The sequence below is a fragment of the Diaphorina citri genome, unplaced genomic scaffold (genome assembly GCF_000475195.1).
Source record: "Diaphorina citri unplaced genomic scaffold, Diaci psyllid genome assembly version 1.1 scaffold344, whole genome shotgun sequence".
NCBI lineage: Eukaryota > Metazoa > Arthropoda > Insecta > Hemiptera > Psyllidae > Diaphorina > Diaphorina citri.
This window is the reverse complement of record NW_007377779.1, coordinates 11,003-30,630: the sequence shown is the minus strand read 5'-3', so window position 1 is coordinate 30,630 and position 19,628 is coordinate 11,003. Positions and strand designations below refer to the sequence as shown.

The 19,628-nt window shown below is 36.5% G+C and overlaps 3 protein-coding genes and 2 long non-coding RNA genes across 5 annotated transcripts in view; 3 read left to right on the top strand and 2 right to left on the bottom strand.

The window, feature by feature from the left end:
- LOC103507824 (exosome complex component RRP43-like) overlaps window positions 1-315 on the top strand; it is a 2,613-nt gene extending 2,298 nt beyond the window's left edge. The window contains exon 5 of the mRNA XM_026822599.1: window positions 215-315. Coding sequence (XP_026678400.1) covers window positions 215-315 — 101 coding nt within the window. The remainder of the gene's footprint in view (window positions 1-214) is intronic.
- Window positions 316-1,022: 707 nt separating this feature from the next.
- On the bottom strand, window positions 1,023-2,688 carry LOC103507818 (coiled-coil domain-containing protein 115-like). The gene is made up of 4 exons (XM_026822601.1): window positions 2,430-2,688; window positions 2,081-2,203; window positions 1,453-1,578; window positions 1,023-1,319 (listed from the first exon to the last, which is right to left on the bottom strand). The coding sequence occupies exons 2-4, from the start codon at window positions 2,184-2,186 to the stop codon at window positions 1,042-1,044; spliced, it is 510 nt and encodes a 169-aa protein (XP_026678402.1). The 5' UTR covers window positions 2,187-2,203; window positions 2,430-2,688; the 3' UTR covers window positions 1,023-1,041.
- A 498-nt stretch (window positions 2,689-3,186) lies between these two features.
- On the top strand, window positions 3,187-18,640 carry LOC103507823 (rab proteins geranylgeranyltransferase component A 1). Its single transcript, XM_026822598.1, has 10 exons — window positions 3,187-3,344; window positions 7,612-7,678; window positions 8,168-8,368; window positions 11,542-11,671; window positions 12,199-12,436; window positions 13,962-14,097; window positions 14,211-14,297; window positions 16,786-17,015; window positions 17,969-18,117; window positions 18,554-18,640. The coding sequence occupies exons 1-10, from the start codon at window positions 3,293-3,295 to the stop codon at window positions 18,638-18,640; spliced, it is 1,377 nt and encodes a 458-aa protein (XP_026678399.1). The 5' UTR covers window positions 3,187-3,292.
- Window positions 4,436-5,194, bottom strand: LOC108252213. Its single transcript, XR_001809470.2, has 2 exons — window positions 5,016-5,194; window positions 4,436-4,838 (listed from the first exon to the last, which is right to left on the bottom strand). It is a non-coding gene; the product is annotated as an uncharacterized LOC108252213 (long non-coding RNA).
- On the top strand, window positions 5,206-6,642 carry LOC113466849. Its single transcript, XR_003391124.1, has 2 exons — window positions 5,206-5,786; window positions 6,248-6,642. It is a non-coding gene; the product is annotated as an uncharacterized LOC113466849 (long non-coding RNA).
- Window positions 18,641-19,628: the final 988 nt, after the last annotated feature.

Here is a 19,628-nt window from a genome sequence, read left to right as displayed (position 1 = left end):
GACGCTCTTCCGATCTAAGTGCAAAATTCTTTAGAGAAGGGTTCTTTTATTGATTTCATGTTTTTTTTTTTTTTATTATTATTTTTTTTTTTTCTAAATGCCTTGAGAAATGAAAAATGCATAATGCTTTAGAGACAGGATCTTGGAGTTGAAATTATTTAAATTTAATTTATTAAATTCATAACTTTTTAATACATTTTTTGTTCTATATTAGGTGGTGTGGCCATCTCTGATCAACAAATTCAGCAATGCATCAAGAATGGTTTGGAAAGATCAAAATCATTGAAAACTCTCATCAACACAGTTTGTTCATGATAAACACAAGGAGTTGGTCCAAAAGTTGCTCTTGCCATGCTTGGCAAGACTTGCTTGCCATGCAAGAGGTTCCAGGTTCAATATCCACCATTGGAAAAAAGGTTTTTCTTTTTCCAAATATTTCAATGGTTTACTTTCTGCTACTTTCAAGTTGACCAAGCAGTCCCAACACCTAAATTGGTAGTATTGTGTGTCTTTTCAACCATCTGATGAGGAACTTTAGGGAATGAGCATCAATATTCTGTTTTGTCCAAGAATAGCATAAATTATACCTTGTTTATCCTGCCCAAATAGGACTGAAGACCCAGTCACAACAAGGTCTCATAAGACCAAAATTTATGTACCTACACAGATGACGAATGTTTTTAATTGGAACAAATACTTGGGTAATAAACATTGCAGTGACTGCATTACTTTCCATCACCTTTCTTCTTTCAATTTGTCCTCCAATTTTTTCAGCTTTAATTGCACATTGGCAATCTGAACACTTAAACTTAAAATGTTTTTAATGGGAACAAATACTTGGGTAATAAACATTGCAGTGACTGTATTACTTTCCATCACCTTTCTTCTTTCAATTTGTCCTCCAATTTTTTCAGCTTTAATTGCACATTGGCAATCTGAACACATCTCATAAGACCAAAATTTATGTACCTACACAGATGACAAGTGTTTTTAATTGGAACAAATACTTGTGTAATAAACAAGTGACTGTATTACTTTCCATCACCTTTCTTCTTTCAATTTGTCCTCCAATTTTTTCAGCTTTAATTGCACATTGGCAATCTGAACACTTAAACTTATACACCTTTGGAAATCTGTTTGAGCACTTCTCAAGCTTTGAGACACTAAAACACCAAACCACCTTAATGGATTCTCTTTCACATCTTCTTGCTTGATCAATTCAAAGTGGCTGCCTTCATGTTTATTCTCACTGGATTTTTTAGTTTCCTTTTTGTTGGAATTGTTAACATTTTCTTTCTCTGAGTCTTTAACAGTATCATCTTCCACTAGTTTGACATTGTACAGAGCTTTAGTTTCCTTGTCGGAATCACTTGTTGGTAATTGTAATGTGGATATGTAATTTGGTCTTCTATCTACATACCTTGTTTTGGCCAGATGGAGACAACCTGAAACCTTCCACTAGTTTGACATTGTACAGAGCTTTAGTTTCCTTGTCAGAATCACTTGTTGGTAATTGTAATGTGGATATGTAATTTGGTCTTCTATCTACATACCTTGTTTTGGCCAGATGGAGACAACCTGAAATTTAAAATACAACCAAGTAGTTAAGTACATTACTTAGTTTCATAAGGGGTAAATTATTAATAAAATAAATGTCTTTCTTTGTGTTACTATATCACAACTTTGGTGCTCACTGCAGCATTGTAGGATTTTTCTGAATACATATATCGCAATAATCCAGCTCCCAATTACCTACCATGCGGGCACCGGTCGCTATGCGCATTTATATTACATAGCTACTCATTTTCCTCACGAGGCTGAGTGGGCCCCGTAACGGCCAGTCACGGAATTTCAGAGTTGTAGAAGTTTTCATAGCATTATATTACCTAGAAGCAACATGAAACAATTGAGGCTTTGAAAAATGATAATCAAGGACAAGGACGATAATCCACATTTTCTTTCTATCTTGGCTGAAGTTTTCTCAAAGTTCAAGCTCATCATCTTTGACAAGGCTCTTGAAAAAAGAGTGAATTATGCTCTCAACCACTTGACCACCGAGGCAGTCACTGATCATACTTACCTGACTTGATCAATGTTTCCAACTGGTATTTCTGAGTGATGTATGAATTCATTAGTTCAAGTCTCTCAATAAATAGCTCATCTTTCTTGTCTTTATTAAACTTCATAATGAAATTGTGTTTGCCTGGAAAAAGTAAATTGATAAAATTAAAATTAGTTGACAGCTGCTTTGAACTTGGCACTTGCTTCTTATTCCCTTTTCACAGTATTTTGATAAAGCACCTATTGATCTTTATGATCTACTTGTCTGATAGCTGGGTTGATAAGGATTTAAACAAAAATCCTTGATAATCCAGAGTGATAAACACCAGCCACTATGTTTCAATAATCAGTTTGTGTACACTACTTACCTGTAAAACTTTACAGAAAGGGTGTGTTGGAATGGTTACTTAGTGATTTCTACACGGGTCTAAATGATCATCCTTTCAAGAGCCAACTTTTCCAGGGTGATGGACTCACAATGAAAACCACTACTTTTTCTAGTTCAGATATCAGAAACGGGGATGGATAAACTGATAAGCTAAAGCTCTAGTCTAGAAACAGAATCAAGAAAATATTCGAATATTGATAAGAAATTTGAATTTTTGATAAATGGAGTTGGAGGTTGGAGGTAGGGATGTTGCGATATATCGAAAACCGATATATATCGATATATTTTTTTGGCGATATATCGTCGATATATCGACAATTATCCGGCGATATATCGGAAGTTGGAGTTTAGAAGAAATTTTTATTTGTACGATTTTTTTCGCATACGTACGGTATTCCACATTGAGAACATCTGGCAACACTGTATTCAGAGTTGCTTACAGTGATGCCAGATGGGTCAGTACGGTAAAACAGACCTCGATTACCGCACAAATACGGTAATTACCGTACATCGTAGATCTGGCATCACTGGAATTTGGAAAATATTTTTGGTCTAGACGTCTGTCGTCTGTGATACTCTGATACGTGATTTCTTTAATCAATTTTATCTTTAAAACTTTTTCCAGTGATAATTAGTCACCTGGACGTTTAAATTTCAACCAACATGGGTGAAGATGATCTGCCTTCTGATTACGATGTCATTGTGGTGGGCACAGGTACGTAATGACGTCTGTCGTCTGTGAATAGTGTGAATCTGTGATAGGTGATATCTTTAATCAATTTTTTATCTTTGAAACTTTTTTTAGTGATAATTAGACACCTGGACGTTTAAATTTCAACCAACATGGGTGAAGATGATCTGCCTTCTGATTACGATGTCATTGTGGTGGGCACAGGTACGTAATCTATTGTTATCATTATCACAAATCAATCAACTTTCACCAGAATCTCTAATCAATCCTTGGGCTGATGACAGATCAATATGTCTTTGATCTGTACAAGCTAACTGAACTTTCAGAGGTTTTCTGGAGCATAAATGATGACTTTTAGATTACTTAAATTTCTCTTGTTCCCTTGAATACCAGCTATGCTTTTCACTCAAGTGTGACAGATCAATCAGCAACGACTAGTTAATTCTGTTTGGAATATCTCTACAATCACTTTCTCTTTCACTGCTACTTCCTCTCTAGGTGGTGGATTGGGAAACCCGTATTTTAGAGGACAGACGGCAAATTGTGCTCCTTTTGACATTATGCTCCTTTTTTTTGCCCTGTTAGCAATGTTTGCACTAAACTCAAACTGTGACTGTTTTCAGACTGTTTTTATAAACTGTATTTTCAATTTTCGCAAAAAATATAGGTGATTTTATTTTTGAAATTATTGCCTATTGAAATCGTCTCTGTCGTAGATATTATGTGAAACTTGTATTCACAGACGATGCTTTGGCTATATTTACATAGTTAAGTGATAACTTATTAACTCCTAAGGCTCTCTATTCTATGTATGCTTTATCAGTGTTTAAATTCAGTGATAATCGCTATTATCAGTGTTAAAATTCAGTGATTCCAAACATTCCTTGGTAGATTTTTAGTGTCTCGATTATAGAAAATAGGACCCGTTAAAATCTAGGGTCGTGAAGGTATTTCCCAATCGGTCATTCATCCAGATACCAACCCCTCGCTCCGTTGCTTAACTTTAGTGTTCCATTTAGTGCATTCAACTTGCTATCGCCGCGCCTGGTACCTATCACTATTATAAGTGTTTAAATTCAGTGATTCCAAACATTCCTTGATAGATTTTTAGTGTCTCGATTATAGAAAATAGGAGCCGTTGAAATCTAGGGTCGTGAAGGTATTTCCCAATTGGTCATTCATCCAGATACCAACCCCTCGCTCCGTTGCTTAACTTTAGTGTTCCATTTAGTGCATTCAACTTGCTATCGCCGCGCCTGGACTAATAGCTTTTCTTGAAAAAAGTGTATATTGCACTTTTTTTTTCACTTCCTTATAATCCTTATCCTAAAAGGACAAGGAAAGTATTTTTCCATGGATTTACGTGTATTGTCCACACACTTGGAGCATGTATAACAAACAATACGTATGATATAGTATGCATTGCAATGATTTTCCCAAGTGTAACTTGGTCTACATACTTGTGTACTTTTTATTTTAGCTCCTATAAATGTCGTATGATATTTAATTTATTCTATTCAAACGCAAATTTGTCCGAGGACTTTTGATATTCCCACGAAATGGAGTTTTATCATTTTGTTTTGTTTATTTTAGGTTTTGCAATTTCAATACAATAAATTATTCCTTTTAATTTAATTTTTCACACAGAGAAGAATCCTGGACAAATTTGCGTGTAATAACCACATAGGGTAAGGTTACCTCATATTTAGGAATTTTGATATTCCATCAGTTACGAAATAGAGTTTTATTATTTTGTTTTGTTTATTTTAGGTTTTGCAATTTCAAAACAATAAAATATTCCTTTTAATTTAATTTTTCACACAGAGAAGAATCCTGGACAAATTTGCGTGTAATAACCACATAGGGTAAGGTTACCTCATATTGGACCTTTGGGAAAATTTAGGACAGGTCTCTGTTTCTCAATTAGAGCCAAAGTTTCTTCGTGATTTATTTGCTACCATCACGCACAAGCGCCAAAATAGATACCTAATGTTATTTTGAGCTGAAATCTAATTTTGGTCTCAATACCTACTATGTGCAATGCGCATCTATGTAGGAACCACTATTACGCACAAGCGCGAAAATAGATACCTAATGTTATTTTGAGCTGAAATCTAATTTTGGTCTCAATACCTACTATGTGCAATGCGCATCTATGTAGGAACATTTTTTCTCACGCAGTTCATATTTGTACCTAAATGCCTTTGACTGAAACACGACTACACTACACCAAACTTTTTTTTTTTTTTGCCAAAATTCTTTGATCCTAAAGTATGGTCTAATTTAGGTGGTTCAACATGAGTACCTTTATCCTATGGTTTAGTCTATTGTCCTGCTTTTTGTTTATAGAATTATAATTTGTTTTTCCCCTATAATTACATCCTCTTAGAATATTATTTTTCCTCCTCTATCTTTGTGCATCTCAAACATTATCGTGATATCATTTTTATTTTTTACATTTTTTTTTTTACTATCTATTTATTTAAATATCGGTAATCCACTACTTTTTGTTTACGACTAGTTTTAATTTTAGTAATGTGGACCGAATCCAGGGGTCTGTGTCATTAAGAAGCTCGCACTTCGCAAAACACATGAAGCAATATTACAGACGTGAGAAAAAAGGTAGAAACACTCCAATCACGTCACGTCACATGAGCTAATAATTAAAAAAAGTTTATTCCTTTTTTAGTCTTTTTTACTTTCCTTATTCTACTGGAAGGTCCCTAAATCCTACAAAGTTTCAGCCATTGGTCCGTGTGTCTGTAAACAATATATTTCGAGAACGGTAAAAGTCTTGGAATTTGGTATGAAGTTCACAAATATGACACGATACGTGTGGTTAAAATAGGTGTTGCTGTTTTTGGCTGTATTTTGACCTCATTTTGACAGTTTTCGACCGCTTTTTGGAGGTTTTCAGCTGTACTTACTAAACGCTTGTGAGATATTGTGAAAGTTACGGTAGAAGAACACCTAAGCATCATTCAATAGGATAAGGAACGTCGTGTGATGATCACACCAGATTTTTAATTGAAATATCCTCTTGTTTTGCTTCAGACTGTGTGCTGTCTATGGAGGAGTGTATCATTTGAAGCGAGCGGCAGATGGAGTTGAACTCATGGGTAGTCAGAAAGATGTAGTTCAGAGTTTTCCCATAATATTGTAGGTAAATCTCGTTCAGGACAACTACACTACTATCACGTCACGTGAGCTCACGTGGACGTGATGGTAGTGTGTTTCTACCTCAAGACAGTGCATGATTGGTCCATTGGAAGTTCAACTCGACAGGTTAATCACTTTTCAGTCATGTTCATTGGGCAATATGTAACAAACAGTGATTCAAAGTGCAAAGTAGCTTTCAAGAACAGGAACAGACTCCAGAGTCACTTTTGGTTTCATTCATATTTGATCAGAATGTCGCTACATATGTTATTGGTTGACTGCCATTTGTTTTAAATTCATTCTGGTCCAATCAGATTCTAGATCTTCTATTTTTATTACACCCTATTTACTGGTAGGTATATGTAGATATACTGTCCAGTGTCCATGTTGGTTAAGATGAAAAACTCCCGTTATGCCAAATTTAAAGCTTTTTTGTTTTTCGGCTTGAACGACCAATTTTGAACGTGATGATATCGCGCCTAAAAAGGAAAAAAAAAAAAAAAACTTTTGCCAAATATTTATTTAAACCAAAGATGGAGTTCTTATCGACCAAAGTGAAACATGTCGCGGTATTGTATCCACCAAACAGCGTCTGGGTACACAACATCTGGTCATTGGGGTACCCAATGCCCCCTCCTCTTTCCTTAAGACTATTCCCAAGAAGGGGATGTCCCGTGCAATGTTCATCACAGATAGGTAAGACCATAAGATACTTAATACTTTCGTTTAACTATTTTTCAGGTCAAATGACTCTCTCAAGCCACAGAGGTTAAGGGGTTATTATTGATTCGATCATTATTTCAGATCGATCCTGCCTTCAGAGAAGGAATCCCTCACTCTCCTTCAGTTCCCAGCAGTGAACCCCATCACCGTGATAGAGTTTAGCTATGCTTTTCACTCAAGTGTGACAGATCAATCAGCAACGACTAGTTAATTCTGTTTGGAATACCTCTACAATCACTTTCTCTTTCACTGCTACTTCCTCTCTAGGTGGTGGATTGGGAAATCTATCAATATGTTTTCCATGGTTGCTTGCTGTTAATTATTGAAAATTGGGAGAGCCAAATCAACTGTCCAATAGGAATGGGTTTTACCAAGATTGGAAGGAAAAACTAATGACTGCATGAGTCAGCCCTGAATTTATTTCTAGGAAATATGCACTCCCATAATTAAGTGTGTTGTCTAACTGGATGGCCATTCATGTAGGCACAGAGAACTGCTTGTATCTTGGATGCAAACAAAGTACGTAGATCAACTTTCTTATCTTATTTCAAACAACCAAAATCAATGTCATTTTGAATATTTTCATCAGGCATGGCAGAATCAATTGTGGCAGCTGCTGTGACAAGAATTGGCAAGAAAGCTCTTCATCTTGATGGGTAAGGCATCTCCCTTTATTGAAGTTTCCAAGTAAAGTTTAATAGGGTTAATAATGACCCACATCATAAGTATTTTTACTGTAGTATTTCATCAATACTCATGTCCACTGTCAGCAATTGCTGACAATAAGCAAGTAGTAAGAAAAAAATCGAGTATTCAGACTCATTCAAGACACTTATATGGTCTTTATTGAAGTTTCCAAGTAAAGTTTAATGGGGTTAATAATGACCCACATCATAAGTATTTTTACTGTAGTATTTCATCAACACTCATGTCCACTGTCAGCAATTGCTGACAATAAGCAAGTAGTAAGAAAAAAATCGAGTATTCAGACTCATTCAAGACACTTATATGGCAAACTACCTCAGTTTACCATGGGCTGCTACTGCTACCAAGAAACATCAGGGTAAAAATAAAATAAAATAAATCTAAGAATAGACTCAATTTCACATTAATTATAACCAAATTATTTCTTTTCTTCCCTTTAGAAATGACTATTATGGAGGTATGTGGGCTTCATTCAATTTGGAATGCTTACAAAAATGGTTGGACGAGTGCAGAGCCGAACCATCACCACAACCATTGACCGATGAAACCACCAGCTTGGCAGCTCCGGGAGAATCTCTTGTGACCATTGGAAGTCCATTCTCTACTGTGTCTAATATTGAGGAAGAATGGTTCATTCCCGAGTAAGAGATGCACCTATTAATAGATTACATGGAAATAGTTTTACAATGTCATAATTAGCCCTTTAGTTAATTAACCCATGTACTAATTAATTGGATGCTTATTTTTCTTGTACTCAGATTGAATATTACTTGAGGTATACATTTTTACTTTCTACTTGAACTCTGTTTTCCTATACTACTAATACTACTAGTATTTCCTAATCTACTTAGTATTTCCTATACTTTTAGAAGCAGGGGGTTTTTTGTGTAAGAGGCAGTCCTAATAGTTGACATGGACATTTCCTCATATCTAGAAAATATTAGGTATTCTTCATATCTAGGTTTTGTAAACATCACAGTCTAATTTCTTACCTTTAAAAGCTTCATTGGCTCCAGGAGCCTTGTTCTTGTCGGGATGAAGTTTCAACGCAAGCTTCTTATAAGCTTTCTTGATATCACTGTCTGTTGATTCTTTTGTTACACCTAATATTTCATAATAGTCCTTGCATTTGTTTATTCTGAAATCATAATGTATGACAATGTAAGTAATAAGTATCTTGATAAGTACCTACAACAAAATTCAAGAGGGTGTTTTGACACAAAACTTTTTTACATAAGTATGGACTGGTTAAATTATTTGACACAAAAGTTGTGTGTCTGAAAATTTAATCATTTCATAGCAGTATTTTCCTTTCACAGTTGTCATGGTAGTAATGATGAGGAATGGGGAGGTAGTCCTTGCATTTGTTTATTCTGAAATCATAATGTATGACAATGTAAGTAATAAGTATCTTGATAAGTACAACAAAATTCAAGAGGGTGTTTTGACACAAAACTTTTTTACATAAGTATGGACTGGTTAAATTATTTGACGCAAAAGTTGTGTGTCTGAAAATTTAATCATTTCATAGCAGTATTTTCCTTTCACAGTTGTCATGGTAGTAATGATGAGGAATGGGGAGATTGTTCCATTTCCCTAACCCACCATTACAACCTGAAAATTGCGCAAGGAAAATATCACTATTTTTATTATTCTTTGAAAAGTGATTTACCTTTTAACTTCTTCTAATTGAGCAGGTGTATACTCTTTGGTGGTTGACTTTTCACTCTGACCCCTATCACTTGTACTTGCATTTGCCCTCCTCCTAGGTTGCTCATTGTCAGCATTTTTAGTTGAGCCTTTTGCTTTGAGCCTCACTAAAGATTCCAAGATATCTGTAAATAATTTTGCATTTATTTAATACAAATATGAAACCAAATGTCATCTTGATTCTCACCACAACTTATCATAAAGTTCAAAATAGCTTTGCAGAACAGAATTTACAATCCAAAGTGTAGACAGCTTCTAAGTCCACACAAAATAGAGTAATGTAAAGTAAATCAGAAAGTTTGGCAATTATTCAGAAGCCACAACAATGAAAAAGAAAGCTCCTTTTGTGTTTAACCAAACCTTATAATAACACTGGTCACTGCTCATTTGTGACAGCTTCTTTTTGTAACAAGTTTTCATTGTTGTGGTTTCTGAGGGTTTTTTTTTCAAATATTTCAATGGTTTACTTTCTGCTGCTCTCAAGTTGACCAAGCAGTCCCAACACCTAACTTGGTAGTATTGTGTGTCTTTTCAACCATCTGATGAGGGACTCTAGGGAATGAGCATCAATGTTCTGTTTTGTCCAAGAATAGCATAAATTATACCTTGTTTATCCTGCCCAAATAGGACTGAAGACCCAGTCACAACAAGGTCTCATAATTAAATTACAGGGAAATGGTTTTACAATGTCATAATTAGCCCTTTAGTTAATTAACCCATGTAGGTACTAATTAATTGGATGCTTATTTTTCTTGTACTCAGATTGAATATTACTTGAGGTATACATTTTTACTTTCTACTTGAACTGTGTTCATCTTTATTCTTGTCCTGTCTTGGAAACCAGCACAGACATTGTAGGAAAATATTGATGTGTGTGTAAGAAATTGGTGTAACAGTCAATTCTGATCATTAGCTAACAACAACTTGAATGTTTTTTTTTTCCCCCCTTAAAAAGTAGACCTCAGATGGTTAGTTACTAGAGAATGCACAGAGACACACTAACTTCCCTCAGAAGAAATTGAAGTGCAACTAAATTCAAGAGTCTTCTACTGTTATGAAAACTATTATATTCCAGAGCCTGTTATCAAAAATTAGAAATGCCATCAGTGTTGAGAGCTTCAAGATTCTCATAGCAGGTCATAATGAGAGTCTTGAAGTCTAAAATCTCGTCATCTTTGTATTCTTCTATTCATTTTCTTCATCTTCTCCTTTTTCCCCTTGTGCTATCCTATCTTTGGTTGGGTGGAAGAGAATCCTGCCATAAAGCCTTAAAAAAAACTTATTAAACATTTGGTTTTCAGACAATCCCCTGAAGTTGACTCTGCGCCCACTCCAAATAGTGATGGCGGGGATTCACTAGCTACTCCTGTGTGGTCCAAAGCTCATCTCTTATCCCTCAATAGAAAGTTTAATCTGGATTTGGCACCTAAAGTAAGATTTCAAGATCATTTCATAAACCTTTTTTGCTGAACAGTCTTGGACATAATAGTCAATTTGATTTTAATGTAACTTGTCTGTTTGAGTAGTATGCTGTGTCATATGGCAACCCAGACTCTGGGCAGCTCATCAATAAATTATGGATTGTTTCTCTCCCACTATTTGTTACATTCTTGTAACAAATAGTGTTACATTCTTGAAAACTTTGAGTTTTCCTTCAATTTTTGTGAACTTCTTTAGGTACCTAATTATTCAGAAGCCATGACAATGAAAAAGAAAGCTCCTTTTTGTGGTCACTCTGCTCATATTTCCTTTTTGTAGTCCCAAAAGAGAAGAGAGAACCTTATCTGTTTTGGATAAAATCAGCCCCGGGCGGGAATCGAACCCGCGGCCTATAAATTATTATTCAGAGTTGCAGAAGTTTTCATAGCATATATTACCTAGAAGCAACATGAAACAATTGAGGCTTTGAAAAATGATAATTAATAATCAAGGACAAGGACGATAATCCACATTTTCTTTCTATCTTGGCTGAAGTTTTCTCAAAGTTCAAGCTCATCATCTTTGACAAGGCCTTTTTCCCCTTTTGCTATCCTATCTTTGGTTGGGTGGAAGAGAATCCTGCCATAAAGCCTTAAAAAAAACTTATTAAACAATTGGTTTTCAGACAATCCCCTGAAGTTGACTCTGCGCCCACTCCAAATAGTGATGGCGGGGATTCACAAGCTACTCCAGTGTGGTCTAAAGCTCATCTCTTATCCCTCAATAGAAAGTTTAACCTGGATTTGGCACCTAAAGTAAGATTTCAAGATCATTTCATAAACCTTTTTTGCTGAACTGTCTTGGACATAATAGTAAATTTGATTTTAATGTAACTTGTCTGTTTGAGTAGTATGCTGTGTCATATGGCAACCCAAACTCTGAGCAGCTCATCAATAAATTATGGATTGTTTCTCTCCCACTATTTGCCAGTCTGAATGTTGTCACATTCTTGAAAATTTTGAGTTTTCCTTCAATTTTTGTGAACTTCTTTAGGTATCTAATTATTCAGAAGCCATGACAATGAAAAAGAAAGCTCCTTTTTGTGGTCACTCTGCTCATTTTTCCTTTTTGTAGTCCCAAAAGAGAAGAGAGAACCTTATCTGTTTTGGATAAAATCAGCCCCGGGCGGGAATCGAACCCGCGGCCTAGCGCTTACAAGGCAGACGCGCTACCCTCCAAGCTTTAGAGGTTTTTATTGAGCGCGTAAGTATGTCTGCGCTACCTCTAAGCTGACTAGACTGTCAATATTTTATTAATTTATTCTATTTGAATCTATTCCCAGTTGCTGTTTGCTCGCGGGGCTCTGGTCGAGTTACTCATTTCATCTAACATCGCGCGCTACGCTGAATTCCGCAGTGTAACTCGAGTTCTTACTTGGATAGATGATAAGCTTGAGTTTGTACCGTGTTCACGAGCCGATGTGTTTAAAACCAAGGATGTTTCCATTGTCGAGAAGAGACTCCTGATGAAACTACTCACCATCTGTGTTGAGTATAAGGAAGATAACAATGAGTTCGCAGGTAAAAAGAAGAGATTTCTGGTCATAATACGCTTGCTTACGCTATAGAAAGACTCGTTTCTCGGGATGGGCATGCTACGACACAGACCACACGAGTCTAATGTAGCAGCTGTTTCATTTTTACAAAATAAAAACGGCGATGAAACACTCATCTTTTAAAATTAAAACAAAAAACTCAAGGAAGATAACAATGAGTTCGCAGGTAAAAAGAAGAGATTTCTGGTCGTAATACGCTTGCTTGTATAGAAAGACTCGTTTCTCGGGATGGGCATGCTACGACACAGACCACACGAGTCTAATGTAGCAGTTGTTTCATTGTTACAAAATAAAAACGGCGATGAAACACTCATCTTTTAATATTAAAACAAAAAACTCTCACATTTGAAAAGCTCCATGGGTACAGTTAGGTTTTTCCCCCTCTTCTTTTTTCAATAGAGTTTTGATAGAGGGAACTGTAACTACTGAGTTTTTTTTTTTTTTTTTTTAAGAGGTTTGACATAAGGAAGATAACAATGAGTTTGCAGGTAAAGAGAAGAGATTTCTGGTCGTAATACGCTTGCTTGTATAGAAAGACTCGATTCTCGGGATGGGCATGCTACGACACAGAACACACGAGTCTAATGTAGCAGCTGTTTCATTTTTACAAAATAAAAACGGCGATGAAACACTCATCTTTTAAAATTAAAACAAAAAAACTCTCACATTTGAAGAGGTCCAGTTGTGACATAGGTACAGTTAGGTTTTTTTTTCCCCTCTTCTTTTTTCAATAGAGTTTTGATAGAGGATAGAGGGAACTGTAACTGCTGAGTTTTTAACGTCCCGAAATCGAAGAAAAAAAGGACATGATTGGAGAAAGTCAGTTGTTCGGAGAACGAACGATGTGTTTTTGGGATAAAGTCCCGGTCGGAAATTGAACCTGCGACCTAGCACTTATTATATTTTTAAAGGAAGACTTTATTTTTCGGTCGATCGAAGTTATATCTTCTTCGTCGTCATTTCCCTTACGCCCTAACGAGCGTCGGACCCCCCATCCAACCAACGACGGAAATCATTAGTCTGCCGTGACAGAATCCTGGCCTCAGAATAAGTCAGAAGTTATATCTTACTAACACTATCTTTATCCTCTCATCATCTAATACCATCTTTGTCCTCACAGGTTTTGAAGTAGGCTGGCTACTGAGTTTTTAACGTCCCAAAATCGAAGAAAAAAAGGACATGATTGTAGAAAGTCAGTCGTTTGGAGAACGAACGATGTGTTTTTGGGATAAGGTCCCGGTCGGGAATTGAACCTGCGACCTAGCACTTATTATATTTTTAAAGGAAGACTTTATTTTTCGGTCGATCGAAGTTATATCTTCTTCGTCATTTCCCTTACGCCCTAACGAGCGTCGGGCCCCCCGTCCAACCAACGACGGAAATCATTAGTCTGCCGTGACAGAATCCTGGCCTCGGAATAAGTCAGAAGTTATATCTTACTAACACTATCTTTATCCTCTTATCATCTAATACCATCTTTGTCCTCACAGGTTTTGAAGATAAAAAGTTCGTGGACTATTTGAAGAGCAAAGAGCTGACGGATAACCTCATGCACTACGTACTGTACGCTATTGCAATGTCGAGTACGGAGACACCCTGTATGGAGGCGGTAGAGAGGACCAAGAGGTTTCTAGCCTCCCTGGGGAGATATGGCAATACACCGTTCCTACATCCGAGTACGCTATTGCAATGTCGAGTACTGAGACACCCTGTATGGAGGCGGTAGAGAGGACCAAGAGGTTTCTAGCCTCCCTGGGGAGATATGGCAATACACCGTTCCTACATCCGATGTATGGGTCTGGAGAATTACCCCAGTGTTTCTGCAGGTAAATCTGTTGTCTGTTGAATTTTAATTGAGGTATTGTTTAGAAAACGAAAATATTTACAGAAAACACACACATACTACACAGTGAACTCTGAAAGTTATTGGAGGAGTTGCAATTAGGAAAATATTATTAAATTTATTAATTATAGGTCGATTCTTACGTAAAAATTTGTGAAAAATCCAAATATGAGGTCAAAACTCCGAAAAAGTAATTTAAAAGGTCGAAAATTCAATTTTTAATTGGCGGTCTAATGAAAAAGTTCAAAGAGTTGTGACGTCAGATTTCACGTCAAAATGCGCAGAAACGCTTGCGCACAAACAAACGAAGCGGGTTGGAGGTTGGAGTTTAGAAGAAATTTTTATTTGTACGATTTTTTTCGCATACGTACGGTATTCCACATTGAGAACATCTGGCAACACTGTATTCAGAGTTGCGTACAGTGATGCCAGATGGGTCAGTACGGTAAAACAGACCTCGATTACCGCACAAATACGGTAATTACCGTACAGCGTAGATCTGGCATGGATCTAGCACAGGGGAGCGTGTTGAGGACGAGATTTTTCGAGAAAAATCCCATGACAACAGTAGGGGGATGGGATTTTACTTTTCATAAAACGTCCCTTTCCCACCATAAATTCTTTGTTTATTTTTGACTTGTAATTTTTATAAATTTTATTTTCTGTTTCTCAAGACCTCACGACTTTTGAAGAATTTGAAGTAAAATTTCGTTTTTCGTAGGTACTTACCTAATAATTAGTTTTCTCAAACCTCTTTTTATTCTTGCGCTAATTCAAGTCACAAGTGAGTGTTTCTGTTACCTACTATAAAATACCTATACTCTTTTTTGTCTACTGTCATCAAGTCAATGGTCTCTATAGTCCCTGCTGGATTGACTTGTTTGAGGTATCTAACGTGTGTCTGTCTTGGTACGAGATCAGTTCAAGGAAGATGAACTGTAGGAACATTTTTTCTCACGCAGTTCATATTTGTACCTAAATGCCTTTGACTCAAACACAACTACACTACACCAAACTTTTTTTTTTTTTTTGCCAAAATTCTTTGATCCTAAAGTATGGTCTAATTTAGGTGGTTCAACATGAGTACCTTTACCCTATGGTTTAGTCTATTGTCCTGCTTTTTGTTTATAGAATTATTATTTGTTTTTCCCCTATAATTACATCCTCTTAGAATATTATTTTTCCTCCTCTATCTTTTTGCATCTCAAACATTATCGTGATATCATTTTTATTTTTTACATTTTTTTTTACTATCTATTTATTATATCGGTAATCCACTACTTTTTGTTTACGACTAGTTTTAATTTTAGTAATGTGGACCGAATCCAGGGGTCTGTGTCATTAAGAAGCTCGCACTTCGCAAAACACATGAAGCAATATTACAGACGTGAGAAAAAAGGTAGAAACACTCCAATCACGTCACGTCACATGAGCTCATGGGTAGTCAGAAAGATGTAGTTCCGAGTTTTTCCCATAATACTGTAGGTAAATCTCGTTCAGGACAACTACACTACTATCACGTCACGTGAGCTCATGGGTAGTCAGAAAGATGTAGTTCAGAGTTTTGCCATAATATTGTAGGTAAATCTCGTTCAGGACAGCCACACTACTATCACGTCACGTGAGCTCACGTGATATGACATGACGGTAGTGTGTTTCTACCTCAAGACAGTGCATGATTGGTCCATTGGAAGTTCACCTCGACAGGTTAATCACTTTTCAGTCATGTTCATTGGGCAAAATGTAACAAACAGTGATTCAAAGTGCAAAGTAGCTTTCAAGAACAGGAACAGACTCCAGAGTCACTTTTGGTTTCTTTCATATTTGATTGAAAGATGTAGTTCAAAGTTTTCCCATAATATTGTAGGTAAATCTCGTTCAGGACAGCCACACTACTATCACGTCACGTGAGCTCACGTGATATGACATGACGGTAGTGTGTTTCTACCTCAAGGCAGTGCATGATTGGTCCATTGGAAGTTCACCTCGACAGGTTAATCACTTTTCAGTCATGTTCATTGGGCAATATGTAACAAACAGTGATTCAAAGTGCAAAGTAGCTTTCAAGAACAGGAACAGACTCCAGAGTCACTTTTGGTTTCTTTCATATTTGATCAGAATGTGGCTACATATCTTATTGGTTGACTGCCATTTGTTTTAAATTCATTCTGGACCAATCAGATTCTAGATCTTCTATTCTTATTACACCCTATTTACTGGTATGGATATACTGTCCAGTGTCCATGTTGGCTAAGATGAAAAACTCCCATTATGCCAAATTTAAAGCTTTTTCGTTTTTCGGCTTGAACGACCAATTTTTAACGTGGTGATATCGCGCCTAAAAAGGAAAAAAAAAACAGAGGTTACTATGCATTGATCATACATCATACACAAAAAGCTCACTCTGGTTTAGGTGTAGGCTCAAAAAGCCCCAAAAGATGTGTTAAGCTTATTTTCATTGATTATTTCAGATCGATCCTGCCTTCAGAGAAGGAATCCCTCACTCTCCTTCAGTTCCCAGCAGTGAACCCCATCACCGTGATAGAGTTAGGACCTGCTACCCATGCATGTCCTCCTGGTCTCTATGTAGTGCATATGACATGCAAACAGGAGCAGACGGCGCGACAGGACTTGAAGTCTACGGTGGATAAGCTACTCAACTGTAGTGCATTCGACGGGGTGTTTAAACCCGCTGCAACTGGTGAGTGATCAAACCAAGGTTGAAGTTTTTAACCAGGTGATTTTGCATATTTGGTCTGTCAGTGAGCTCCCATGGCGTAGTGGTCACTGCGCTCGCCTTGCACGCAGGAGACCCGGGTTCGATTCCTGGCGGGCTCAAAAAAATTGTATCATGCAAATGATTGATTCCGTGACTGGCTGTTGCGGGGTCCACTCAGCCTCGTGAGGAAAATGAGTAGCTATGTAATATAAAAGTCAAAAAATTTGTATCATGCAAATGATTGATTCCGTGACTGGCTGTTGCGGGGTCGACTCAGCCTCGTGAGGAAAATGAGTAGCTATGTAATACAAATACGCATAGCGATTGGTGCCAAAAAATTTTGGCGACAAAAATTTACGAGTGGATGCCCGTCGCACTCAACATTTGCTCTTTTTTAGCAAGAGAACATGATGTTATCATGAAAAAAAAATGTTCAAGTGAGGTCTAATTTTTATAACTCGACAATTTTTCATTCAATTTAATTCATCACCTACGTGATAGTTTTCGTACTTTGAGATTTTTTTTTTAAAGGCTTAAGTTTTTTTGTACCTACTCTTAATTTCAGGGGGTGACACTAGACCTCAAGTTCTGTACGCTCTCTATTTCAACGTACCAGACACTTCACACTGTGACCTGTCCGACTGGTACCAAAAAATTTTGGCTACAAAAATTTACGAGTGGATGCCCGTCGCACTCAACATTTGCTTTTTTTAGCAAGGGAACATGATGTTATCATGAAAAAAAAAAAACACAATACTTTCATTACTAGTATAGCTCGCTATACTGTAGTAATAGAAAGTAAAAAAAAATGTTCAAGTGAGGTCTAATTTTTATAACTCGACAATTTTTCATTCAATTTAATTCATTACGTGATAGTTTTCGTACTTTGAGATTTTTTTTAAAAGGCTTAAGTTTTTTTGTACTCTTAATTTCAGGGGGTGACACTAGACCTCAAGTTCTGTACGCTCTCTATTTCAACGTACCAGACACTTCACACTGTGACCTGTCATCCAGTGTCCCCTCCAATGTACATCTATGTTCCGGCCCTGATTTGGATCTGGACTTTGATTTTGCTGTCAATCAGGTTAGTGAAATATTACACTCTCTACCACCCAACCCAGTGCTTCTCAAAGTTGTGGCCACCTTGGCACACTTTTCAAGACTCTAATCTTTCCGCGGCAATTTCATAAATTTTGCTTCTACTCTGCCGGGGCCCACAGTTTGAGAAGCACTAACCTAACCTAACTCTTGGGGTCTGTGGACTTGTTAATTTTTTGATTGAACGAAGTTCCTTCTACACATAAAGGATCTTTTTATTTTTTATTATTTTTTTTTTAAGGAGATTTTTTTTTTTCAAGATTTTTTTTTAATAGGTTTGACAGAGGGAACTGTAACTGATAGGGTCTTATCGTCCCGAAATCGAAAAGAGAAGGAAGACAGGATAGGAAAAAGCCAGCCGTTCCGACACAAATACAAGAAATCTACAAACTTTTATGTATTCTTCCGTTTTTCCTTCTCAGGCAAAAGAGATCTTCACCAAAATGTACCCCGGGGAGGAATTCCTACCCCGCGCCCCTGCATCAATCAACTTTCACCAGAACCTCTAATCAATCCTTGGGCTGATGACAGATCAATATGTCTTTGATCTGTACAAGCTAACTGAACTTTCAGAGGTTTTCTGGAGCATAAATGATGGCTTTTAGATTACTCAAATTTCTCTTGTTCCCTTGAATACCAGCTATGCTTTTCACTCAAGTGTGACAGATCAATTAGCAACGACTAGTTAATTCTGTTTGGAATATCTCTACAATCACTTTCTCTTTCACTGCTACTTCCTCTCTAGGTGGTGGATTGGGAAAATGTACAAAAAATACAAGAAATTGCAAAGAAAGGGCGAAATAATTGCCCGGGGCAATCTCTAATAACTACTACACGATTTTTCCGAACGACAAGTGAGAACGAACCTTAACTGTATTTTCGAAAATAAAATCACCTATCGATCATCTTCCAAATTTTAGAGGACAGACGGCAAAACCCCATTTGACATTACATACATATCCTGTATCGTTCAATTTATTCAACGGGTCGATTCGCATTTGACATTATACTCTTTTATTTTTTGCCCTGAGCGATGTTTGCACTAAACTCAAACTGTGACTGTTTTCAGACTGTTTTTATAAACTGTATTTTCAATTTTCACAAAAAATATAGGTGATTTTATTTTTGAAATTATTGCCTATTGAAATCGTCTCTGACGTAAATATGTGAAACTGTATTCACAGATGATGCTTTGGCTATATTTACATAGTTAAGTGATAACTTATTAACTCCTAAGGCTCTCTATTCTATGTACGCTTTATCAGTGTTTAAATTCAGTGATTACCTATCACTATTATAAGTGTTTAAATTCAGTGATTCCAAACATTCCTTGATAGATTTTTACAAAAAGCATAGGTGATTTTATTTTTGAAATTATTGCCTATTGAAATCGTCTCTGACGTAGATATTATGTGAAACTTGTATTCACAGACGATGCTTTGGCTATATTTACATAGTTAAGTGATAACTTATTAACTCCTAAGGCTCAATTTCACA

Excerpts from the sequence above, each read along its gene's own strand:
- LOC103507823 (XM_026822598.1), top strand. The coding sequence starts at position 3,293 with ATGGGTGAAGATGATCTGCCTTCTGATTACGATGTCATTGTGGTGGGC. Across the intron at positions 8,369-11,541 it reads GAAGAATGGTTCATTCCCGA|ACAATCCCCTGAAGTTGACT; the intron begins GTAAGAGATGCA and ends ATTGGTTTTCAG. Across the intron at positions 18,118-18,553 it reads TTGATTTTGCTGTCAATCAG|GCAAAAGAGATCTTCACCAA; the intron begins GTTAGTGAAATA and ends TTTCCTTCTCAG.
- LOC103507818 (XM_026822601.1), bottom strand. The coding sequence starts at position 2,186 with ATGAAGTTTAATAAAGACAAGAAAGATGAGCTATTTATTGAGAGACTT. Across the intron at positions 1,579-2,080 it reads GGAAACATTGATCAAGTCAG|GTTGTCTCCATCTGGCCAAA; the intron begins GTAAGTATGATC and ends TTTAAATTTCAG. Across the intron at positions 1,320-1,452 it reads CAATGTCAAACTAGTGGAAG|ATGATACTGTTAAAGACTCA; the intron begins GTTTCAGGTTGT and ends AACTAGTGGAAG.